This window comes from Prunus mume, linkage group LG4 (assembly GCF_029339155.1).
Source record: "Prunus mume cultivar Tortuosa linkage group LG4, ASM2933915v1, whole genome shotgun sequence".
Taxonomy (NCBI): domain Eukaryota; kingdom Viridiplantae; phylum Streptophyta; class Magnoliopsida; order Rosales; family Rosaceae; genus Prunus; species Prunus mume.
In genome coordinates, this window is record NC_142701.1 from 11,710,552 (window position 1) to 11,732,522 (window position 21,971).

The 21,971-nt window shown below is 37.5% G+C and overlaps 2 protein-coding genes and 1 pseudogene across 3 annotated transcripts; 1 reads left to right on the plus strand and 2 right to left on the minus strand.

The window, feature by feature from the left end:
• Positions 1 to 830: 830 nt before the first annotated feature.
• On the minus strand, positions 831 to 2,374 carry LOC103327851 (GATA transcription factor 9-like). The gene is made up of 2 exons (XM_008230216.2): positions 2,006 to 2,374; positions 831 to 1,637 (listed from the first exon to the last, which is right to left on the minus strand). The coding sequence occupies exons 1-2, from the start codon at positions 2,291 to 2,293 to the stop codon at positions 954 to 956; spliced, it is 972 nt and encodes a 323-aa protein (XP_008228438.2). The 5' UTR covers positions 2,294 to 2,374; the 3' UTR covers positions 831 to 953.
• A 3,956-nt stretch (positions 2,375 to 6,330) lies between these two features.
• LOC103327849 (protein transport protein SEC13 homolog B pseudogene) lies at positions 6,331 to 8,065 on the minus strand (annotated as a pseudogene). Its single transcript, XR_016126212.1, has 2 exons — positions 7,938 to 8,065; positions 6,331 to 7,456 (listed from the first exon to the last, which is right to left on the minus strand). The product of XR_016126212.1 is annotated as a protein transport protein SEC13 homolog B pseudogene (transcript).
• Positions 8,066 to 13,607: 5,542 nt separating this feature from the next.
• ATHB-15 (Homeobox-leucine zipper family protein / lipid-binding START domain-containing protein) lies at positions 13,608 to 20,628 on the plus strand. Its single transcript, XM_008230215.3, has 18 exons — positions 13,608 to 14,635; positions 15,003 to 15,162; positions 15,372 to 15,472; positions 15,577 to 15,667; positions 16,218 to 16,313; positions 16,391 to 16,504; positions 16,584 to 16,667; positions 16,813 to 16,968; positions 17,076 to 17,150; positions 17,312 to 17,418; positions 17,505 to 17,697; positions 17,910 to 18,095; positions 18,223 to 18,303; positions 18,900 to 19,034; positions 19,141 to 19,466; positions 19,759 to 19,864; positions 19,971 to 20,120; positions 20,302 to 20,628. Exons 1-18 carry the CDS (start codon positions 14,430 to 14,432, stop codon positions 20,446 to 20,448), a joined length of 2,514 nt encoding a protein of 837 aa, XP_008228437.1. The 5' UTR covers positions 13,608 to 14,429; the 3' UTR covers positions 20,449 to 20,628.
• Positions 20,629 to 21,971: the final 1,343 nt, after the last annotated feature.

Below are 21,971 nucleotides of genomic sequence, written 5' to 3' on the forward strand. Positions count from 1 at the left end.
GCTATTATTTCATGCAGTTCTCCATTGACCTTATGATATATATTTCCTCTTTTATGAATGTTTAAATGTTATTATCGTGCATACACCCTTATAAATATATTAAAAAGCAAGACGGGATAATAAAAAATATATGACATATTCATGCTACCTAATAATATGTTTGTGAGTGTGGGATGCTTGAAAACTTGGACAAAATTGTGCAAATTTTGGTAGCTGAAAATGATTGACTTTCAATCAATGAAAAGCTAAGGAGGAAGAATTGACTGATTAAAAAATCGAAAACAAATCTTGGAATTTGGAGTTGTGAGCCAATGAGCTAGCTCCTCCTCATGTGCATGAGTGCTTTATGTCAACCATTTGCAGAAGCAAAGGCACTTCATCAGCACTATAGATGCTTCCTATGGCCCCATTTCATCAAAGTCGCAAAGCCATTTGTTTGAATTTTTTTTTCTTTTACCATACCATTTATTTGATGTTAATTAATCTATTTCAAATTCTGGAAAAAAAAAACATAATTAATATCCGTATCAATATTACGGTAATATAATATGATATTTTGACAACATAACATACTAGATAATCTAACAATAAAATTTTTTCTTTGACACTGCACCGAAGCAAATGGCATTTCCTCTCTTTAACTTGTCCTTAACAAATAAACAAAATTTGTTGATTTTATTAATTTAACAAAAAAAGAAATTGAAAACAAAATGTAGGTAAAATTGATATTCTGAATTTGCCAAATTCGGCAAACAAAGAAAAGAAAAGTACAATACAAAGCCAAAGGCCCAACTTTCTCCCTTCCCCCTCTTTTGTTTTTCCAATTCTACTTCTTTTTTTTTGGCTCAATCACCAATACAAATTCAAATTTTAAGACCAAAAAATTAGCAAATTAAGCTAGAGAATTCTTGTTAAATTTAGAGAGGTGCACCCTAACTTATCCTACTGTAGCATCACTGCATCATCTGCCGGAAATCGTTAACGTTATGGTGAGGGATCAAGTACTCATCATGACCACCGTTGGATACGCCAAAAAAGGAACTTTGACTAAGAAACTGATGCTGATGTGATCTATGGACCTCCTTTTGTCTCCGGAGCTCCAAAACCTTCCTGTGCGAATTGGAATGCCTAGCCGACACAAAAGTGGGGCTCGCGGCGGGACGGTACTCGGGCACAAGCCGGCCCGACTTATAGCGAACTCCACACGCGTTACAAAGTGTTTTTGGGCCCATGGGGCCAGTCCGCCATTGCGGGGTCTTTTCTGCCGCGCAATGAAGGCATTTCCGGGCCGAAGAGTCGGAACCCGAGTTCGAATTCCCGCCAATACCATCTTTCTTCTTACACGTTGTCATTTTGGGAGGCTTGATGGTGTCATTGGGAGTGATGAGGTGGAGGAGGCGCGTGGACCAGTCTCCGGGGGCAGCGCGTGAGCGCTTGCTTCTGGCTTTCCCTGGGAGAGGTGTTTCGGAGTGGAAAAGCGGTGCGTTTTGATTCGTTTCAGAGGACGAGGACGTTTCGGGGGTTTGAGGTTTGGTTGTGGTCACGGACAGGAATTGGAGAGCTTGCAAGTCCTTCTCTGCTGAGAAGGAGTCTTCCACAAAGTTCGATAGCCATTCTAGCTCCGCCAAGTCGTCGTGCTGTAATCAAATTTAAATAACACAAAATTAATCAAATTTGCACTGAATAATTAATAAAAGTTTATTTCATAATTAAACATAAAATTAATGTCCTAATAGTCATGCATATTGCATGCAAAAGCAAAAGAGTAAAGCTATTTCCATCCTTTTTTTTCCTCCACTCCCTTTGAATAATTTGTCCAATTACAAATTTATCCTTGTACAAAATTGCTAATTATTTTGCCAATAAAATTTCCGCTATTTAATTATAAAATTAACCTGTGGCTCATGCAAATTGTGCATGCAATGGCCAAAATGAAGAGTTAATTAAATCCAAATGTACGTTAAGAATAGTGGTCAGGTGAAAATTAATGTAATTAGAGTTTTACCGGAACGCAAAGGTCGCCGGAGAACTGAGAGTCGCCGAAGCTCCGGTTTCCAGAGAACTGAGGCTCTCCCCCGGAAACCGATGAATTGCAGCTGTCTACGGCGGTGACGGCGGAGGAATCGGCAGCGGCGTCCAAGAACCCGCCGTCGGCGACTAGAGCGTCTTCGTTGGAGAAGTCGAGGAGGTCGTCGACGGTGAATTGGTCGCCGGCGGCGGGCTTCTTCTCCGGGAGAAAGTCGGCCGCTCCGGCGTCGAAGTAGCCGCCGAGGTAGAACTCCGGCAGTTCCATTAAGTGCAGAAATCGCAGTGGTTAGAGAGAGAGAGAGAGAGAGAGAGAGAGAGAGAGAGAGAGAGAGGTGAAGAGGAGAGTTTGTTTGGTTTGTATGGGTGAGATAGAGTGGGTGAGAGAGAGAATGAAGGGGGGAGGGGGGGTTTTGAGGAGTGAGGGGAGGGGCAGGAGCGTAAATAAGATGAAATTGGAGCATCATTTTACATGCAGAGAGGTTCGTATTAAATAATGAGGGGAAGGTGCTGGCCTTTTTGAACCGAACCCTTATGAAACTCGTCACATGATCGCTGACACCACCTCCACCTTTGTCACGTGCTTTTTGGACCCACCCCCAAAAACCCAACCTCCCCTCTTAATAAAGCAAGGCACAGCTGAAAATAAATAAAAAAAGAGGAATTTACCTTGGATTTTGGGAAAAAAAGAAAAGAAAAAAAAAAGAATGTAAAATATTAATATGGTTGACAAAAGCTATGTTAGGTAATAAATGTTAAACGGTAAACAAACGGACCTTATCCAATTTACCGGCGTCAATTCGTCATGGGGATTAGCGTCGACTGACTCGGGCCCATCTGACTCAGTCTTGCAAACCTTCATTTTTCATGTAGGAAAAATGTTAGTGATTATATCAATTTTTATACACCAGATATTGGCAAACATACTTGGTTGAAAAACTGTATAATGTTTTATTTGTATTTTCATATATAAAGAATCCTCAAATAAATTTATTTAATTTATACTTTTATAGGATTCACTCTTCATTGAATTTAAGTGATTCGACCGTTTAATTTTCAAGTTTGAATTGATCGATCATTTTTGGAAAAAACCACAAAATTAGAAAATATTGTATCATTTGATTGGAAGGTAGTCATTTGAGTATTTCTTGAAAACCATTGTTCTTCTGTTTATTTCATCACAACTCGATGTTTATTTCAAAGAATATTCTATGAATGAAGACTTGAAAAATCAACGATTTGAATTGTTAAACTACAATATTAAAATAAGCTTGTTATACTGTAATAATAAAATTGAACATTTGGGCATAAAACTTGGCAAAGTAAGCTTTTCCTAACATTTGAATCCTCAAATCTAGGAATGTAGGCTTTATCAATCTCCTAGAAGAGTGAATTTTGGGCATTGTTTATAAACTATATTGCTTCAACTAACAGCCTTACTCTTGCTCTAACACACACTTATACAACTTTATGCTAAGTAAGGGAAGACAGAATGAGAGGCTACAATCCATCAAATTTTGCGTATAATAATAATTATTATTATTTTGAAATTTAGATTAAAGAGTTCGAACATGAGACTATTGATCTCGTTTGCTAGATCATGGGTTATTAACTAGTAAATAATTGAACTATTTTCTAATTCATTTTGTACATTTATGGGTCGATTTTATAACATAATAAAAGCTATAGCTCTTTGTTTTGTGTGTTGGTAGATGAATTGATGGATCTATTTAATTTAAGTCCAAGTAATTTGGTTTTCATTTATTTTCGTAGGAGGGTTTTACCCAACAATTAGAACCAAATGGTGAAAAGAAAAATCCAAAATGGAAATCATCAAAAATGAAAATCCTCCTAAGTGGCCACGTGGATGAGATCAAGACCGTTATTTGATTAAGTCGAGCTGTAAGCATCGTGCTTAAACGTGGGTGGGGAATATAAATAATGGGTTATGATGGGGCAATAGCCGCAAATAGAGGTAGAAAGTACAATTGATTAAAGTTAAAATATTGCATAAATCAGAGGGGGAAAACTTAAATTAAAGTAAAAGCACAATTCCCAAGAGCAAAAAATTATTAGGAGCAGAGGAATCCGGCTGTAAACTTGGACACTATTGGAATGCAGAGCCTTGGGAGGAATCACAGTGACAAAACCTGGCAGGGATCGATTCTGTAGGGGTTGAAAATTCATCTTTAATATGTTTTCGTGTTTCTTTTTTCTCTTCATAAGTTGTGCTAATTACTTTAGTTTCGTTGCAATTACTTATCTAATAATTTTACATTAAGAGTAGTGCTGCTAAGGCCGGACAGTCGTCTAAGTATTTTCTATCTGTGAATCTATGCCGGTTTATTTAAGCAAAAAAAAGTAGAGAACACAGTTCAATTGAGCGTACGAAACAAGTATGTTGGCTTCGTTTGTCAACCATTTGAACCAGGCATCGAGTAATTTGATTTAGAAACATATATATATAATTTTATTTTAAATCGAATGGCATTTGTTAGGCATAAAAGGAAATTAGGTTGCATGTAATTGGGGGGTGGTAAAGTCCACGTGGCTGGAATCTATTCATGACGAGCCCACCTTCATGTGGTGCTTCCTTCACACGTGCAATATGCTTAGCATGTCTAACACTAACATGGTAGCAAGTGTGTAGTGGTCACGTGCCCCTCTCCTTAGTGCATGGGCTTTGAACTTGATTAATTAAAGGGGAGGGAGCTTAATTATGGGATGGCCTCACACTCAGACTCACTTATTAGTGTGTAATAGAGTGAGTGAGTGTATTGAGCTTTAAGTTGGTTTTTGGTGAACAGCTTTATGTTGCTTGGTTGCTTCAAATTTAAAACCAAAAAAGGGCAACCAGAAAAAAAGCCTTCTTGGGTTTTAAGCGAAACTTTTCCAGCTCAGATGTATAAAGTTGAAACTCTATTATGGAAACCCGAGATTGATGATAAGATTTTAACACGGTAGCGTTAAACATTAAATATGTAGCGCAAGGGACTTGTAGTTCAAACGATTCAAAGCATTTACTCCTCCATCCTGAAGTCTTATAATTCTCTCTTCCTCATTGGGATAATTACATAGGACTTGCATCATGCTCGTTGTCTTTGAAGATACACGAAAAATTTTGAGCCCAAAATGGAAAAATATGATTAACGAATTTATAGAGCCACAAAGTGCGGCCCAGACCATTAACACTTTGAAAGGGCAATCCCTTCATGAAAGAAGAGTTGGGTTTTAGTGTGTAATAATGTTTCTAAAGCAAATTATAATTGCTCAACTTCCCATCAGTTGGATTTTTTGGGGGTACCTTTTCAGCACCTTTAAGACTCAAATTGCTTAACATGCTGTGTTCAATTCAGACCATGTTTGATGCATTTTAGTCACTATGTAGGGTGTTCCAAGATTATGACAGAATAGTGTTATCCAATTTCAAAATTAAAAGATAATGAGAAGAGAATTATCACCCAGCATAAGAGCCTTACACAATAATAGGTAATCTTCCAAAATTAAAACATGAATAGCAGCGCCACTTGTGCTTAATTGCCATTAGGAAGTTCAGACACAATATAACTAGTTCAGAGAAAGCAGTCACCAATATAACTATTTCCAGCAACATTTAGGTAATCAAGCGGAACTGAACATCGAGGGCCACCTTCGGGTGGTTGCCCATGAGTCATGACAAAGTATAATTTCAGTATAGAGTTAAGGTGTTTCAACAAGCAAAAGTGTCTTGATGTTGAAACATTGAGGAGAAAACATGGGATATTTGGTGTCAAGAGAAAAGGTGTTCAAACTAGGGTTGATTATGAAGTTGAACAAACGACACAACAAACAACCTTGCAATAACTTTGAAGAAAGAAACATAAAGCTTTTGATTCTCAACACATGGTTACAAAACAATACACAAAGAAAAGAAGGTGCTGCAGCCTAGAACCTATCCTCCTCCTACCCTTAACACATGGTGATGAATGACCATGGTATCCCCTCACCAATTTTGCACTCAAAGAATGGCCCCTCACATGTTTTGATAAGTAAACCAATTCTACAATACTCATGTTATGCCATCAATTTCGACCAAAAAAAAAGTCATGCCATCAACATGAACAACAAACTCCCAAGGATATTAATAGAAAGTACAATATAGCATGCTGGCAGAAAATGAAGTCATTAATGTGGCACCACACGCCATTTTACAAAGGTAGCATACAAACAAGCAATATGTTAGAGTGGCAACGTGCAATATGCTGCTGCAACAAAATTTATAGAGAATCGAAGAAATAAGATCATGCAAATCAAACCATGTCCAAATGTCAACAAAACCAAAACATTTATAATGATCATGCTACATATTCATAAAGCTGCATCTCCAGCAACACAGTAGTGTTCATTAGCATCACCAATCAAGATTAATCAACTTTATGATAGTTAGATCAAAGTCTTAGTATATGTTCATAAAGGAGGTTCAGATATAATCTGCTATAACAGAATCAAACTTTTGAAAATATTCTACGGCTCAACTGTTGTCACTTGTTGCCACTCCCCGTCTACTACTTCCTTCCATAATGTTACGTTGTTGTTCCCATCAGCCACGGCTATTATGTTTCCAGTCAGCGACCATGAGACCTTATAAACAGGCGAATTGAAATCATGCAGCACCTTACCGTCCCATTGATCCCCATCCTTGGCCACAGTCCATATAATAACTTTCCCATCCTGTGAGGCACTGGCAATTGTAGATTTTGGCAGTCCCAAGTTGGGAGCCCAAGCAACATCCCTAACCCAATCAACATGCATTTGAAGAGCCGGAAAGCAGTCCAGCTTCCAAACCCCATTACCAAGCTTCCACACTTTTACAGTATTATCACAACCACCAGAACAAAGCTTCTGAACAGGGTCAAGCAGACCAGAACCAACAAGAGCACCAGGGGCTGTTGAGGGAGCCCATGAAACAGAGGTAACACCAACTGGGTGAGCTTGGTCAATCCTCGAGGTATCCCAACCACCATCCGCCCTTGCAGTGAAAACCGAAATGTTCCCATCAGAAGAACCGCACGCCAAACAAAGACCGAGTTCATGAGGAGCCCAAGCAATTGAGTTGACAGACGACTTGTGGTCATCAAAAACATGGGCCTGGATCCACTCATTCTGATTACCTTCCTTCCACAGTATAACACGCCCATCATAAGAACAGGAAGCAAGTAAAGACCCAAACTTGGGGTGAGCCCAAGCAACCTGCCAAACAGGTCCCTGGTGACCAGTAAGAGTTGCAAGATGTTGAGAGGCCGAGTTGCTGACTCCAATTATCTTAACGGTGTTGTCCGCCGAACCTGTGGCGAGACGCTTACCATAGTAGTCCATAACCACATCGTGAACAGTGTCTTGGTGACCAGTCTCAACCTTTTGTGCAGGCATTTCACACACTATGATGTATATACTGTGTCAAACATTGTAGATCAATAAGGTAACCCAAAATGAGATCAAAACAAACTAAAATCTTCTAAATTCTAAAGGGTTCCTCCAGGAAATCCCAAATAATCTGGATATGAAATTTTAATTTTTTGTTTTTCTCTCAAACCCATCTGTTTAGTTGCTGACCACATTGGAGAAAAAATACATTACAATGTAGAGTAACAATGAGTCTTGCGTTTACGTATGTGATTAACAATACTGAAACACAAACAACCAGATAACCAGACGCAATATAATCAGTTTGTATCAGCAGTGCGATCTCATAAATAAAAATAATAACAACACAAAGATACCCTAATCGATTAGAGCAAAGATTAAACGCACAAACTGATTAAAAATTAAAAATTCTTTTTCACACAGATTCATACAATGATCTTAGAACTAAAACAAAAACTGCCGAAACGAAAATTGTTACAGAAGAGCGTAGTGAGAGCAAGAGATCTAACCCGGGAAGCAAAAATTGCGATCTGAAACGACGCAGTTTCTGGACGAAGCGAATTGCTCTGACTGCTGTGATGTGAACGAAGGAACTCGAAAACAAAGAGACTTCTTTCCCTCTCTGATTTCAGCCTTTCTATGCATTCAACGCTTTGCTAAATGAACAGTTATTTAGAGCGTGGGCCCAAAGCCCAAAACTGTATGCACTCGTTGAATGGGCCCACAAAAGCGTATCTCATTAAGGGATGCGGCCCATTGGGCCTGGCAGAAGTTATTGGCTCACAGACAGACTTCAAAACCACGCAACATATGGCATGAGTGCACGACAGGGCCGGGGACGGCGCCGAGCAAATCGCCTCCACCTGAATCAAAAGCCATCATGGCGTTTGTTCGCCACGTCATGGCTCCTTTTCTCGAAGTCATAGCCCTGTTGTGGGCCCCGCCATTTGCTTGTCGGGTCATGCCTTGTCTCCTCTCGCTGCATGCGGGCCCACATCGAGCCCACCACCGGCCATTAAAAGCCCTCCCTCTTCAAAATAAAAGATTAAAACAATTAAATAAAAATAATAATAAGAGAGTATAGTATTTGCCATCTGGCAATTTCTGTCACGTGCATGTCATGTGCTAAAATTAGGGCGATGTATGCATGATGATGGTTTCTTTTTTTTATTTTTTTTTTACTGTTTTAGATGGGCAAGGGCAATGCATGATGAGATGAGTGGGTCGTAGGGGGAGTATGCATAATTGTTCGAGTCCAGAAGTCAAAATTTCCGTACTATACCTACGTCCCTATCCATCGAATTCAATTCACCACACCTTTTTTTTTTTTGGTCGTAATTTCACCGCACTTGGTGGGTCGTCAAACGAATTCTACTTCAATTAAAAATAAAAATAAAAACGGAAAACAAATTAAATTAAATTTTATTGTTTGAAATCCATAACAAAATAGTATGAACTGTATCCCCCATCGGACGCGTTTGGTTGATCGTCCCCGGTCACTCACATTTCGCAACGTTCATATACCATGCACTAACAAGAATTACATTATGTATTATTTACTGTAACTTCTTAATTAAGAGTTAGTGATACCAAGCCCGCACCCTATTTTCTTTCCATTTCTTTGGATTATCACTCTTTCTTCTTGTTCTAAGGCCCTTGTACACTTCCTTTTTCTCTATTTTTATTATCTCATGCCTCGTTTGGTGGTCTAGCTTGAATTGGATTGGAATTGACTCTAAGTCAGTCCTTATTATAGTCTTATCCGTCTAAATAAGACTTGTAAGACACAATATGTTGAATTATTGTCCAATTTAATAAGTCGAGTACAAGCACACTAAACAACGGTCAAGACTCTTGACCATTTTAATTGAAATAATTTAGTCCAATCTTACTAAGAACTCAAAGTTTTATGCGGTGTCTATATATTTGGGAATGCGATCCTCGACACATGAGCATGAACTTCCCTTATAAGGGGAATTTCACACCATCAGTTTTTCTTGGGAAAGCATTTAATGCACTTTTTTTTTTTTTTTTTTAAACTAACCTAGCTTCCAGGAACTTCAATTAACTTATTATCTTCTAAATTTCAAATACCATTTTGGACCATTGTAAGTATTAATAATAAAAGTGCAAGTGTATTACAACAAAATTGGACACATTTTAATTCCAACTTATAGTATGCAAACCAAACATTGGAATGTGAGAAAAAAAAAAAAAAAACCATATTTCATTGTCCCCATTTTATAGCATTCTCAAACACTAGAATTAAACATCGAAGTTTCATTTTTAAGTTCATTTTGTGTACCAAACGAACCCAAATCATATGCTAACTTGGTGAAAGGATTAATGAATAAAGTATCATATGCTAAACCTGGAAGTATATATGTCAATTTTATTCAATGATGAAATAGTAACCCAATAAGTTAATTTTGGTCTAACTTTAAAGCTATTGATTAATTTATTATCATATGGATATCCTAAAATCAACTTCTTCTTTTTTCCAAAACGGGTTCAACTTGTCTATCTTTGGTCTTGGTTTAGGGTTCAACTTCTTTTTTTCAAAACGGGTTTTCAAACTTTGAATAGTTTTGTCGAGTCCACCTCAGATACACAAATCATGGGGTTTTTAAAGGAACAATCAACAAAATCATTTAATACGTACAAATGCTTTTGTCTATTTTAAGGGAAAACATTACCAAAAACGTGTTTGATCATTTGGATATTCAGATACTTTCTATAAACAAGAGGAAAAACAAACAAAACAATCTCACAAAGGGGTGTTGTTTGTGAAACCAAATTCATAATTCCTGTATGGTTTCCATAATTTCACAATCAAGAGCTCGTTTGGTGTCTAGTATTGAATTAGATTATTAACTAATCGATCTAACAAACGGACCCTTACTAACAATTTATTAAAAACTTAGCATTAGATATTTTTCTTACCCTAATTTATCAGATTGTGCCAAAAAAAAGAAACGATTCACATGCTAAATGTGAATTAGAACTTTCTATTATTATATATGTGTACAAGTTATGCCAAACACACAATCTACTGAGCAAATATGCAGAGACAACTGTAGATTTAGTATCAAGGAGTGGGCCCCACCAAATTGTTGTGAGGCCATCATCAACCACTGGCATTATCCATGGTTGGACTCTCATGTATGTAATGCATGTGCAAATTTTGAGCATAGTAGCATAAGGTAGTAGCATTTCACATACTTTTTGTGACTCATTTTAATTTTTAATCCCTCCTCTAATGAAGTTGTTATCAGGGCCGTCCTTAAGATTTTGAGAGCCCTGTGCGAAACTTAAATTGGAGCCTCACATAATCTAATACGAAAATACTATAAAAATTTGCCATAACTCAATGTCATAAATAATTTTTTTATAACAAAAGTCACCATCAATAAATATGTAATGACAATAAAAAATCGAATTCATAAAAATTTAAATGTTTCCGTTTGATAAAGTTAAATGTTTGGTACAAAAATAAGCTCATTGTGCCCCTATAAGGTCCCTTACTGCCTTCAATAAGCAATCTGTGTTTAATAGGGAAAAAATTGGCAATCACAAATTAAAGAATAGTTGCACACAAATGTCATTAACAAATTAGATTATATTGCTTAAACACAAAAACAACAACAAAAACATACCTGAATATTCAAAAATCATTCACATTGTATTTACTGTCCTTATTTAAAGAATTAAAACTATTACGAGAGCTTTTTCCCTAAAAGAAAAAAAAACATAGCCAGTACAATACTAATGTCTGAAAATTGATCTTCTTGTTGTTGTTCATTGAAAATATTTTCATCAATTGTAGCATGTGATTCTTTAACAATGAATCTATCAAGAGCTCCTCTTTTAGATTGAGTCAATTCCTCGATTTTTCTTTTTCTAAGCGTTTTTGTATATCCATAAACGTATTTTCTAGTAGGTGACATGTTTAGATTACAAAGAAAAATTACAAAACCCAATAACCTGGAAGAAAACCTGAGCAAGAAATAGATAAATATTTGTACAAGCTATATTCACATATAACCAATCATCAACATGATAATAATTTAATAAAATAGGTCATTTAATATATATAATAGATTGAAATTTATATGCATACCTGAATTTGAATTGAGATTTGAATATGACTATTTGATTTTGAGTGGTTTTTATGAATTTAGGAATTAGGAATTTCTCTTTTTGGTGTTGAAATTCCTGAAAAATTGTCAAAGGATTGAAAAAAGAACAAAGAGAGATTAATGAATGATGATGATTACTTACTAGAAAATCAGAGTTTATGAGAAAGAAGAAGCCACGAAGTTTTGTTTTGAATAAAGAAAGTACTTTTCTTGGAGAATAAAACTTTTTTTTATAAAATTTTTAAGAACGATAGTTTGGGGGATATATATACTCCTCCTGCTGTTAAATGATGCCTTAATATAAAAAAACGCATATAGATCGACCTCAACGTGAGTCAAATTTTGGCCATGTTGTTAAATGAGTAAGCGCTCCAGCCAACTCCCCCAGACACGCCATTGTGCAATACACTGCACGCTATGCTATATATATGATTCCTCTAATAATATATATATAATATAAAGAATTTTTTTTCTGGGGCCCTGTGCTGTGGCACCACTTACACCACTCCAGGGCCGCCCATGATTGTTATTGTACTGATATTTCAAGTCAATTATTATTGATATGTAAAAAAGTCAAAACGTGGTGATGTATGTAACGTTATTGTTCATGTATCTTAAATTAATTATATATTAACATATAAGAATACGTAATTAAATTGAAATACCACCGTCTCGTCCTTGCATAGATTAATTTTTCTCGTATAGCTAAATCTGCCCGAACGACAGAGGCTAGAGATAAGGCCTCTGCTAACCCCTTCTTGTCCCTAAAAAAACACAAACACATTTACATCACACACCACCCACCCCCCTATCCCATCACCCAAAATTTTTCCCCATCTCACATGTCATGTCAAGGTCATGTCACGTATATGCAATGCAATGCAATGCAAGAAATACAGAGCTGCTGCGAGTATATTTGTGCCCGCATTCTCTGCATTTTTCTGCATACAAAATCCATGTATATTAATTCATTTAATTATTACATATAATTATCATGAGATACAGTAGGATCTATTCTCTATCTCTATAGCACTGTGATGATGATGACGTAGCCTCCTAGTAAACAATTTAAAACAGAAAAAGTAATAATTATTTAAAACAGAAAATAAATAAATAAATTGAAAATGATATTGGTTTTGTTGCTGGTGTGCAAGTGTAATAATCTTTTTCTTTTTGGGTAAAGCTTTGAAATCGAGACGCATGCAAAAACCTAATGATGGTGTCCTCTGCCCTCCTCCCCAGTCTCCCATGCCCCCTTTCTTTCTTTCTTTCTTTCCCCCTTTACTATTTCAAAAGCTTTTCTCATTTTTTTTTTGGCTTCTGTTCTGATGCGCGCATTATCTCCCTTCAATGCCCCTTCTGCCTGGTCCTGCAAGCTGCTGCTGCACTGCAAAATATCCCTCTCACCTATGCTTCCCAAATTTTCAACTTTTTCATGCCCTCCAATTTTCTTTGACCAATTTGCCATCATTCCATTATCCATTAATAGTGCCCACCTCTTCCTCCATCAACCCTCCCTTCAATAAGAAATATCCTAAAAAATCTTCTTTGCTGGCCGTCATACCATTCAATTAAAACTAAAACTGGTGTCTTCAACTTAGTCTAAAAACATTTCCCTTTCATGTTTGCATAGTACTAGTATATGTCACGGTAACGTTAAAATAGATCGAAAACAATGATAAATTCTAAATTTAAATGAAAAATCAAAAGGTAATAGTGATTTGTTTGTATACAGCGATCTTCTTACAGTAACTAATCGCGTAAATGACATGTAAAGAAATAATTGTGAGAACAATGTTTGTACACATATGTTGGTTGGAAGTACTTATCCTGGTTGTATCACGATTGACACTCTGATGCATATTTACTGTGTTGGTCTGAAAATTCAAAGGCATCGAGTTGAAGGAGGGTAATCATGCAAATTCAGTGGGACTGGAGGCAGAGATTGTCTTTCTGAAACTAGATCAAGGACATTTTGGTCATTTGAATAGTATGAAAGAAAAACAGAACAAAAATATTCAAAGGTAAAGTTTTTGCTCCATTTCCCTACACCCACAGTGGAGCGAAGAAGACCCTCTCTCTGAGCCGAAAGTGACGAACCAATGAAAAACAACAACACCAACAACAAAACCGTATGAGTACCAAAGCAAAAACAAGAAAAGCAAACCAAAAACACTGAGCAAAAGCATAAAAAATATAAATTTACTGCCTTGCTTTCCCTTTTCTTCTTCTTCTTCTTCATCCAGCTCAAAGTCTTCACCTTTCAGCTTCCAAAACTCAAACCACACACGCATCAACCATGCTGCTCCCAACCCATTAGACCCCAGAAGATGTCTGGGAGATTAGATATGGAAACCATCGAGATCGGTGAGACGGTGACGTTTCCTCTGGTTCTTAGGCCGTAGTAGAGAGATCGCTTTGTCCCAGCTGGGGAAGACGACTCGTTTCACTAACTGAGTCAATTTAGTAACTCGTGTTTCGTTTCAAACGTTTTCGTTTTGGTTTTGGTTTTGGGAATCAGATCGGTTGTGTTTGCTGATCTCGAAGGATTTGTATAGCTTCTTTGTGTTTGGTGCTGTCCTTTGGGTTTAAAGAAAACGAGGACAACTCCGTTCCAGCTAAGGATATTGCTGTTCCTTGTCGGTTTTATCTCCATACTCGAAAAAGATATTTGTTTTTGAATATTTAGGCACCAAGGTCTGCAAGTTTGTACATTTGGGTAGAGACCCAGTTGCCATTCTGGTCTGTTTTGGTGCTCTGAAGCTTTGAAAGGTGCTTGAAGCTGTGGTTTCAGCAAGAGAAGCCATCTGGGTTTGGTGTATTTTTTGTGGGTAGCAAGTGATTTTGAGCTGAACATTGGAAATGGCTATGTCCTGCAAGGATGGTAAGGGAGGATTAGATAATGGCAAGTATGTGAGGTACACACCTGAGCAGGTTGAGGCCCTTGAAAGGCTCTATCATGAATGCCCCAAACCCAGTTCGATTCGTCGCCAACAGCTTATTAGGGAGTGCCCAATTCTCTCTAACATCGAGCCCAAACAAATTAAGGTTTGGTTCCAGAATAGAAGGTATGGTTGGTAGCCAATCTTTTTACTTTTGGGTTTTCTGCTCTGTTTTGTTGGTTGCTTAGAGAAGGTTAGGAAAGAAAAACTCGAATTTATGGCTTAGATCTTGAAAAGTTTGATTCTTTGAGCAGAATGCAAGTGTATGGGTTCGTTGTGATGAATATAATCAGTTACAAATTACATTTAAATTCTGAATTTTGAGTGGAAATATGTCCTTAGTTAGCATACAGTATATTCAGTTGCATGGGGCTTGATTTCCTTATTTGTGCTAAATTCTTTATCAGAAAATCTTAATTACATTGCATATATTTCAGTTCTTGGGAAACCCTTTAATGACAATGCATTGTCTGTTTCTTCTTTGTTGGTTCAGATGTAGAGAGAAGCAGCGGAAAGAGGCTTCGCGCCTCCAAGCTGTCAATAGGAAGCTCACTGCTATGAATAAGCTTTTAATGGAGGAAAATGATAGGTTGCAGAAGCAGGTGTCTCATCTGGTGTATGAAAATGGTTATTTCCGTCAGCATACCCAAGGGGTGAGAGTTCTAATCCTTTTGTGTATTTTCCCTCATTTGGAATCTTAGAATAAGCTAAAATCATTAGCCAGAAAAAAATTTCGAATATAAGATTTTTTGAAGAACAATTATTCAGGTACATAATATACCTAGAATGAATGTCTTGAATTATTGATTTTTATAATTTCTGAGTAATCTGGAAATTGACATAAGTGGTTGTTTTCTTACAGACAACGCTTGCAACCAAAGACACGAGTTGTGAGTCAGTGGTGACGAGTGGTCAACACCATTTGACACCTCAGCATCCGCCAAGGGATGCAAGTCCTGCAGGGTTAGTGGGATGTTGTTGTTATGTCCTTTTCATTCATCGTGCTTTGTGACACCCTTGTTGTTTGTGTGTGTGGCTTATGGGTTCATGCTTTGTTTGTTTTCTAGACTTTTGTCCATTGCAGAAGAAACTTTAGCAGAGTTTCTTTCAAAGGCTACTGGAACTGCTGTTGAGTGGGTCCAAATGCCTGGAATGAAGGTATATCTCTAATTTTTTTTAATTAATCATTCTTATTCAACAAGTGAGTTGGAAATGCCAAAACAATGGAACAATGGGAAACTGGAATTATAATTCCAAATATAAACATTTAAGTGATCAGGGCATTTAAGCCCAATTTGGAGCCGTACCTCTTCTCTGAAGGAGAAAGTGTGACAATAACATCATGTGGCATGCTGATGTGGTCTTACATGTCCACACTGTTATTTGTGTGGATTTATAATGCCATGTCTGCATGACACGTAGGACCGTCACACCATAATTTTTCCTCCGAAGAGAAATTGTAAGTTCAAGTCCTACATTCCCAGATGATGCAACTGATCCATTGTAAAACTGGAAACAACACGTTTTGATTATTGGTATTTGTTGCACTCTTAAATGCCATTTATTTAGCACGACTTAATTGATATTATTTTTTTGGGTTTTCTCGAATATAGTAGAGTACAGTCTTCTATTTGTATATTGTATTTTGAAAGGGGATTTCTGCCTTTGAAATTTGTTTCATCCTTTCGCCTCTTTTTGATATTTTCAGCCTGGTCCGGATTCCATTGGAATCGTTGCTATTTCTCATGGTTGCACTGGAGTGGCAGCACGAGCTTGCGGCCTGGTGGGTCTAGAGCCTACCAGGGTAAGTAAATATGATCCTTGGCATCTATTTTCTTCTTCTTGGGACTTATGATTGACTAATGATTATATTCTGTTTAGGTTGCAGAGATCCTCAAAGATCTCCCTTCGTGGCTGCGTGATTGCCGCGCTGTAGATGTTTTGAATGTACTGCCTACAGCAAACGGTGGAACCATTGAGTTGCTCTACATGCAGGTAGGTTCTACTTGTCACATAAGTTATTTCTTCTACCCCTTTTTTTGGGGGTATTAATTTCTTAATTTTTCTGATGTAGCTCTATGCGCCGACAACTTTGGCGCCTGCATGTGATTTCTGGCTGTTGCGCTATACTTCTGTTTTAGAGGATGGCAGCCTTGTGGTATGTAGAATTATGAATCATCTTACCAAATAACTATCATTTTGATTGAGCATTTAATACCTTGCAAAGCACACAAGTAAACACATGCTTATATATCTTCACTTACCAGTATACCTCAAGTTCTCATCATGTGTCTAATCCTCAGATTTGTGTGAGGTCTCTGAAAAACACTCAAAATGGTCCAACCATGCCTCCAGTGCAGCATTTTGTTAGAGCAGAAATGCTGCCTAGTGGCTACCTCATACGACCCTGTGAAGGGGGTGGTTCAATTATACATATCGTTGACCATATGGATTTGGAGGTAAGTAAGTTATTCATTAAGTATAATGGGATGATATTCTTCATTTACTTTAGTAGTGATATATCCATTAAAAGAATTATAGCTCTTACACGTGTTTCATCAACTAGCCTTGTAGCGTACCAGAAGTCTTGCGCCCATTGTATGAATCATCTGCTGTTCTTGCTCAAAAGATGACAATGGCGGTAAGATTACCATATGGTTGTAATTGTTTTGACTTTATTGTTTTTAGGGTTAAGTCATGTATAATCATCCAGATGGATACTCATCTGTATGACAAGAATGCTACGATGAAGGGTAAAGGGGAGATGTTAAGTTTTTAATTAGTTTTCTGACTTTCATTCAGGCTTTACGCCAGCTGAGGCAGATAGCACATGAGGTTTCTCAATCTAATGTCACAGGGTGGGGCAGACGTCCTGCAGCTTTACGAGCACTAAGCCAGAGGCTTAGTAGGTTAGTATATTATCTTTGTTTCAGTAATCTCTGTCAGTCAGTGAAGGGATCTTTCCTAATTGAAAGCTAATGGAGTTTTCTGCCAGGGGTTTTAATGAGGCACTTAATGGATTTACTGATGAGGGGTGGTCAATGATGGGAAATGATGGCATGGATGATGTTACTATCCTCATAAACTCATCTCCTGACAAGTTAATGGGTTTAAATCTTTCCTTTGCTAATGGATTTCCAGCTGTCAGTAATTCTGTATTATGTGCTAAAGCATCAATGCTGCTACAGGTCAGAATGCTTACCATCTCTCATTTCAATCACCCTTGACAAACAACTGGAAATTAAAATTAACACACTAGCTAAGTTATGCCATGCATGTTATTTGCATTATGTAAATGCGGGGTGACCTTTCTAATGGACAATGACTTTGAAAAATTTCACGGTGAGCTTACCTTCTAACCTTTTCCTTGTTTGTCATGTACTTTTTTGTATTTTTCCAGAATGTGCCTCCTGCTATCCTTCTTAGGTTCCTGCGCGAGCATAGATCAGAATGGGCAGACAACAATATTGATGCTTACTCAGCTGCAGCTGTTAAAGTTGGCCCTTGTAGCTTAGCTGGGTCACGAGTTGGAAGTTTCGGAGGTCAAGTTATACTCCCCCTGGCTCACACTATTGAACATGAAGAGGTAAGCAAGTTGATAGTAAGGAATTTACAGCTTTTAAAAATGTCTTCTTTTACAGTGGTTTATACACCAGTCCAATAAGAAAACACTACTTTTCTTTCTTTAATTTATATGTTTTTGTGCTTTTCAGTTCTTGGAAGTCATTAAACTGGAAGGTGTTGGCCATTCTCCTGAAGATGCAATGATGCCAAGAGAAATGTTTCTCTTGCAAGTACGTATCCGTTCTGCCTGTGTTAATGATGGTTCTTATTTATGAGAGTGTATGTCTTGGGTTAGTGTTTTCGTGCCAGTCTCATAGCTTAGCTTGGACTGTCAAAGACACATCAGACTGTCAAAGACACATCAGACAAACTAATTCGTAACCTGAATATTTGTTGGGTAACTTAACCTGAATTGATTTCCTGCAAATCATAGGCATTTCATGTTTTAGCTCAAGCTCGTAACCTGTTCAAGTGCAAATTTGGAGTGCTCAGCATCATGCTAATTCAAATTAGAGTTCAGCATCATGTTTCTTGTTTACGATTTGTTTTTTTACCTTTATTTTTGCTCTAAAATATATGTGACGCATTTCAGATATCCTGTGAATATGTGGTCAAGTTTTTTGTGAAAGAAAAGGCCTAAGAGTATGAGATATTGTGTTGTGAAATTACTAAGTGGATAACAGAAAACATGGAGAGACAAGTGATATGGATAAGAGACACAATATCGTGTTCCTATTCAATTTTTTTCCCAATCTTCTATTTAGTTGTTTTTTTGTCTAATGAAATTTGTTCTCCCACTTAAATTCCATGTCTGGTTTTTTAATAGCTATGCAGTGGAATGGACGAAAATGCTGTGGGTTCCTGTGCTGAACTCATATTTGCTCCGATTGATGCTTCCTTTGCTGATGATGCACCTCTTCTGCCTTCTGGTTTTCGCATCATTCCTCTTGATTATGGGAAGGTTAGCCTGTGAACTGTATCTAAATTGATATTATCTGTCACAATCCATATGTCACTAGTTTTTCAATGGAAATTCTTATTAGCTAGTGCTCTGGAAAATGTTTCAGGAAGCCTCCAGTCCAAACCGCACCTTGGACCTTGCTTCTGCTCTTGAAATTGGACCAACTGGAAATAAAGCATCGAGTGAATTTTCTGCAAATACTGGTTGTGTGAGATCTGTGATGACTATAGCATTTGAATTTGCATGCGAGAGCCACATGCAAGAACATGTAGCATCCATGGCCCGGCAATATGTTCGCAGCATCATATCTTCAGTTCAGAGGGTGGCATTAGCACTATCTCCTTCACATTTAAGTTCACATGCTGGTCTTCGGTCACCACTTGGTACTCCTGAAGCCCAAACGCTTGCTCGTTGGATCTGCAACAGTTACAGGTGTTGTATACCTCTCTCTCTACCCCTACGTTTTTTAGGTTGGGTTGAGGGGGAAGGGATTATATTAATGTTGATTGAGACATGTCAAAATGTTGCCTGAGATACATGGAGCACTGTGGGACAATTGAAAATGAGTTTTTGGCTACACACTCGCACCATATTGCTACATATTATTTCTTCAGTTGCAATGCTAAAAGTGTTTTAATCATAAAGTTTGATTAATGAGGCCATCTCATAATATAGGTCAATTTCTTAGCCATCTCATAATATACTAATACTATTGATATTGCAGGTGCTATTTGGGTGTGGAGCTGCTCAAATCCTCCAATGAAGGAGGTGAATCTATCCTCAAATCCTTGTGGCATCACTCAGATGCAATTATGTGCTGCTCTCTGAAGGTGAGCATATTACACTTACGACCCGAAAAAGCGCCAATACAACACTTTGCTTTCCTCTCATACCTACTTATTTGAAGCAATTTAATATTGAACTCCATTTATGCAGGCATTGCCAGTTTTTACCTTTGCAAACCAGGCAGGGCTCGACATGCTAGAGACCACCTTGGTTGCACTGCAAGACATAACTCTGGAAAAGATATTTGATGACCATGGACGGAAGACTCTCTGCTCAGAATTCCCGCAAATAATGCAACAGGTCTAGTTGACCCTTTCCGAATTCTGTAGTTTTTCCAATTTCATTTTAAACTAACGCGCAAAAGGAGAGCTAGTTTAACATCAGAGTCGTGAAAGGTCTCCGTGTAAAGAATTGCTAAACACAATTCACTCAATGGAGTTGTAAGCTTTGATTTTGATATGTCTGTTCTATAATTTTGTAGGGTTTTGCTTGCCTTCAAGGTGGCATATGCCTTTCCAGCATGGGGCGACCGGTGTCGTATGAGAGAGCAGTCGCTTGGAAAGTGTTGAATGAAGAGGAGACAGCTCACTGCATGTGTTTTCTATTTGTAAACTGGTCTTTCGTCTGATATCGGGACCGGGTCACTAAGACTAGGGGGGGGTTATAATAGGGTTGAATAGAGGAGACTTGGAAACCTTTTATGCTTAAAACTCTCTTATCTATGTTTTGCTGTGATAAATACTATGGATGTTAAGACTGATATTGTGTTAGCTTGTTCTTGCTGTACTCTTTAAATGCCTTGTTTCTATCCCTTTGTTTTCCAGTTTTTATCTTTTTCGGGTGGTTTCGGATGAAAAGATTGCATGGCAAAACAAAACTACGTTGGGAGAGCCCTAATTGCACCGAAATCATTTATTTATGAGGATCGGATATCATGAGTTCTCTCTTATAAAAAGCATCTTGAGTTCCATTAGTCTATAATGTATGTTGGATTTGAAGTGTTTGCTGGTTTAAAATGTTTTTCAGAAATTGTAAGAATGTTTAAACATAATCAAGTTTAAGGTATATCATTTGAAAAATACATTGCTTGTCTAAACTATTCTGTAGCACAAGTTACTCTGGTGCTTTTTAAGCATTTACCCTTATGTTGGAAAAAGGAGTTGCACTTGCACATGCAACTGATCAATGAAACACCTCACATACAAAACCAGCTTGAAGCAATGGGATTAAGACGCTGCACTATAGAACTCCACCTTTTTTTGGTAGAATCAAGCTCTAAAACTCAACCGTTCTTTTTTCTTTCTCACCTTTGTTTCCATCTTTCTCATATGGGAAAGGTTCGAATTCTAAAATCATTTTCTTCTTCTATGAAGGTCAACATTCACTGAATCGTCGCCACTCTGATTAAGCTTCTGAGGAAGTCATTTCACCAAATAGGGCCAATGCCCAACCCTAATTAAGCTTCCGAGGAAGGCATTGGCCCTATTTTCACCAAAAAGGAAGAAAGTTGAATTAGGGTTGTTTATTTTACTTACTCTTTTGGCAGTGCATGTGAGAAAACCAATCGAGTCTTGTGTTCAAAATCACATGACGCTTTGATAGTGTTTGTAAGAAGCCCCCCCTTCTCCCTTCCTAACTTTGACAACAACAAAAAAATCGTTTTAAATTCATTTTGTTTTTCGTTTTTTGTTTTTGCAAAGCGCTTTAAATTAGTTAGGTGAGTGCGTTTCTACCTGAATTAATTTGATTGCTTTGCCAGGATTGAGTTCACAACATTATTGTTTCTAGTTTCATCGACTAGAGAGGAAATATATAACAAACAACACTATTATTAAAATACATGATTTCGATACATATAGCTTGATGAAAATTACATAGAGAGGCTTGAGATAGGAGTCAAAGTGAGGATCCATATCATAGGAGCTCTTCACATACAGAAACTTACAACTAAGCCTTCTCAAGTCAGACAAATAGCTACGATGCACATGAGCAAGGGGACTAAAGAGGAAAAGAGAAAGGAAATAAAAAACGAAACCCTTAGGATGAAAGGGCAATGAAGGAGCATTTGTTTAACCCCATAAACCACGTATATAGGGTGACAGTTTGTGCTGGTTCAACACGTTAACATAATCAGTAGGAAACACAAAAGAA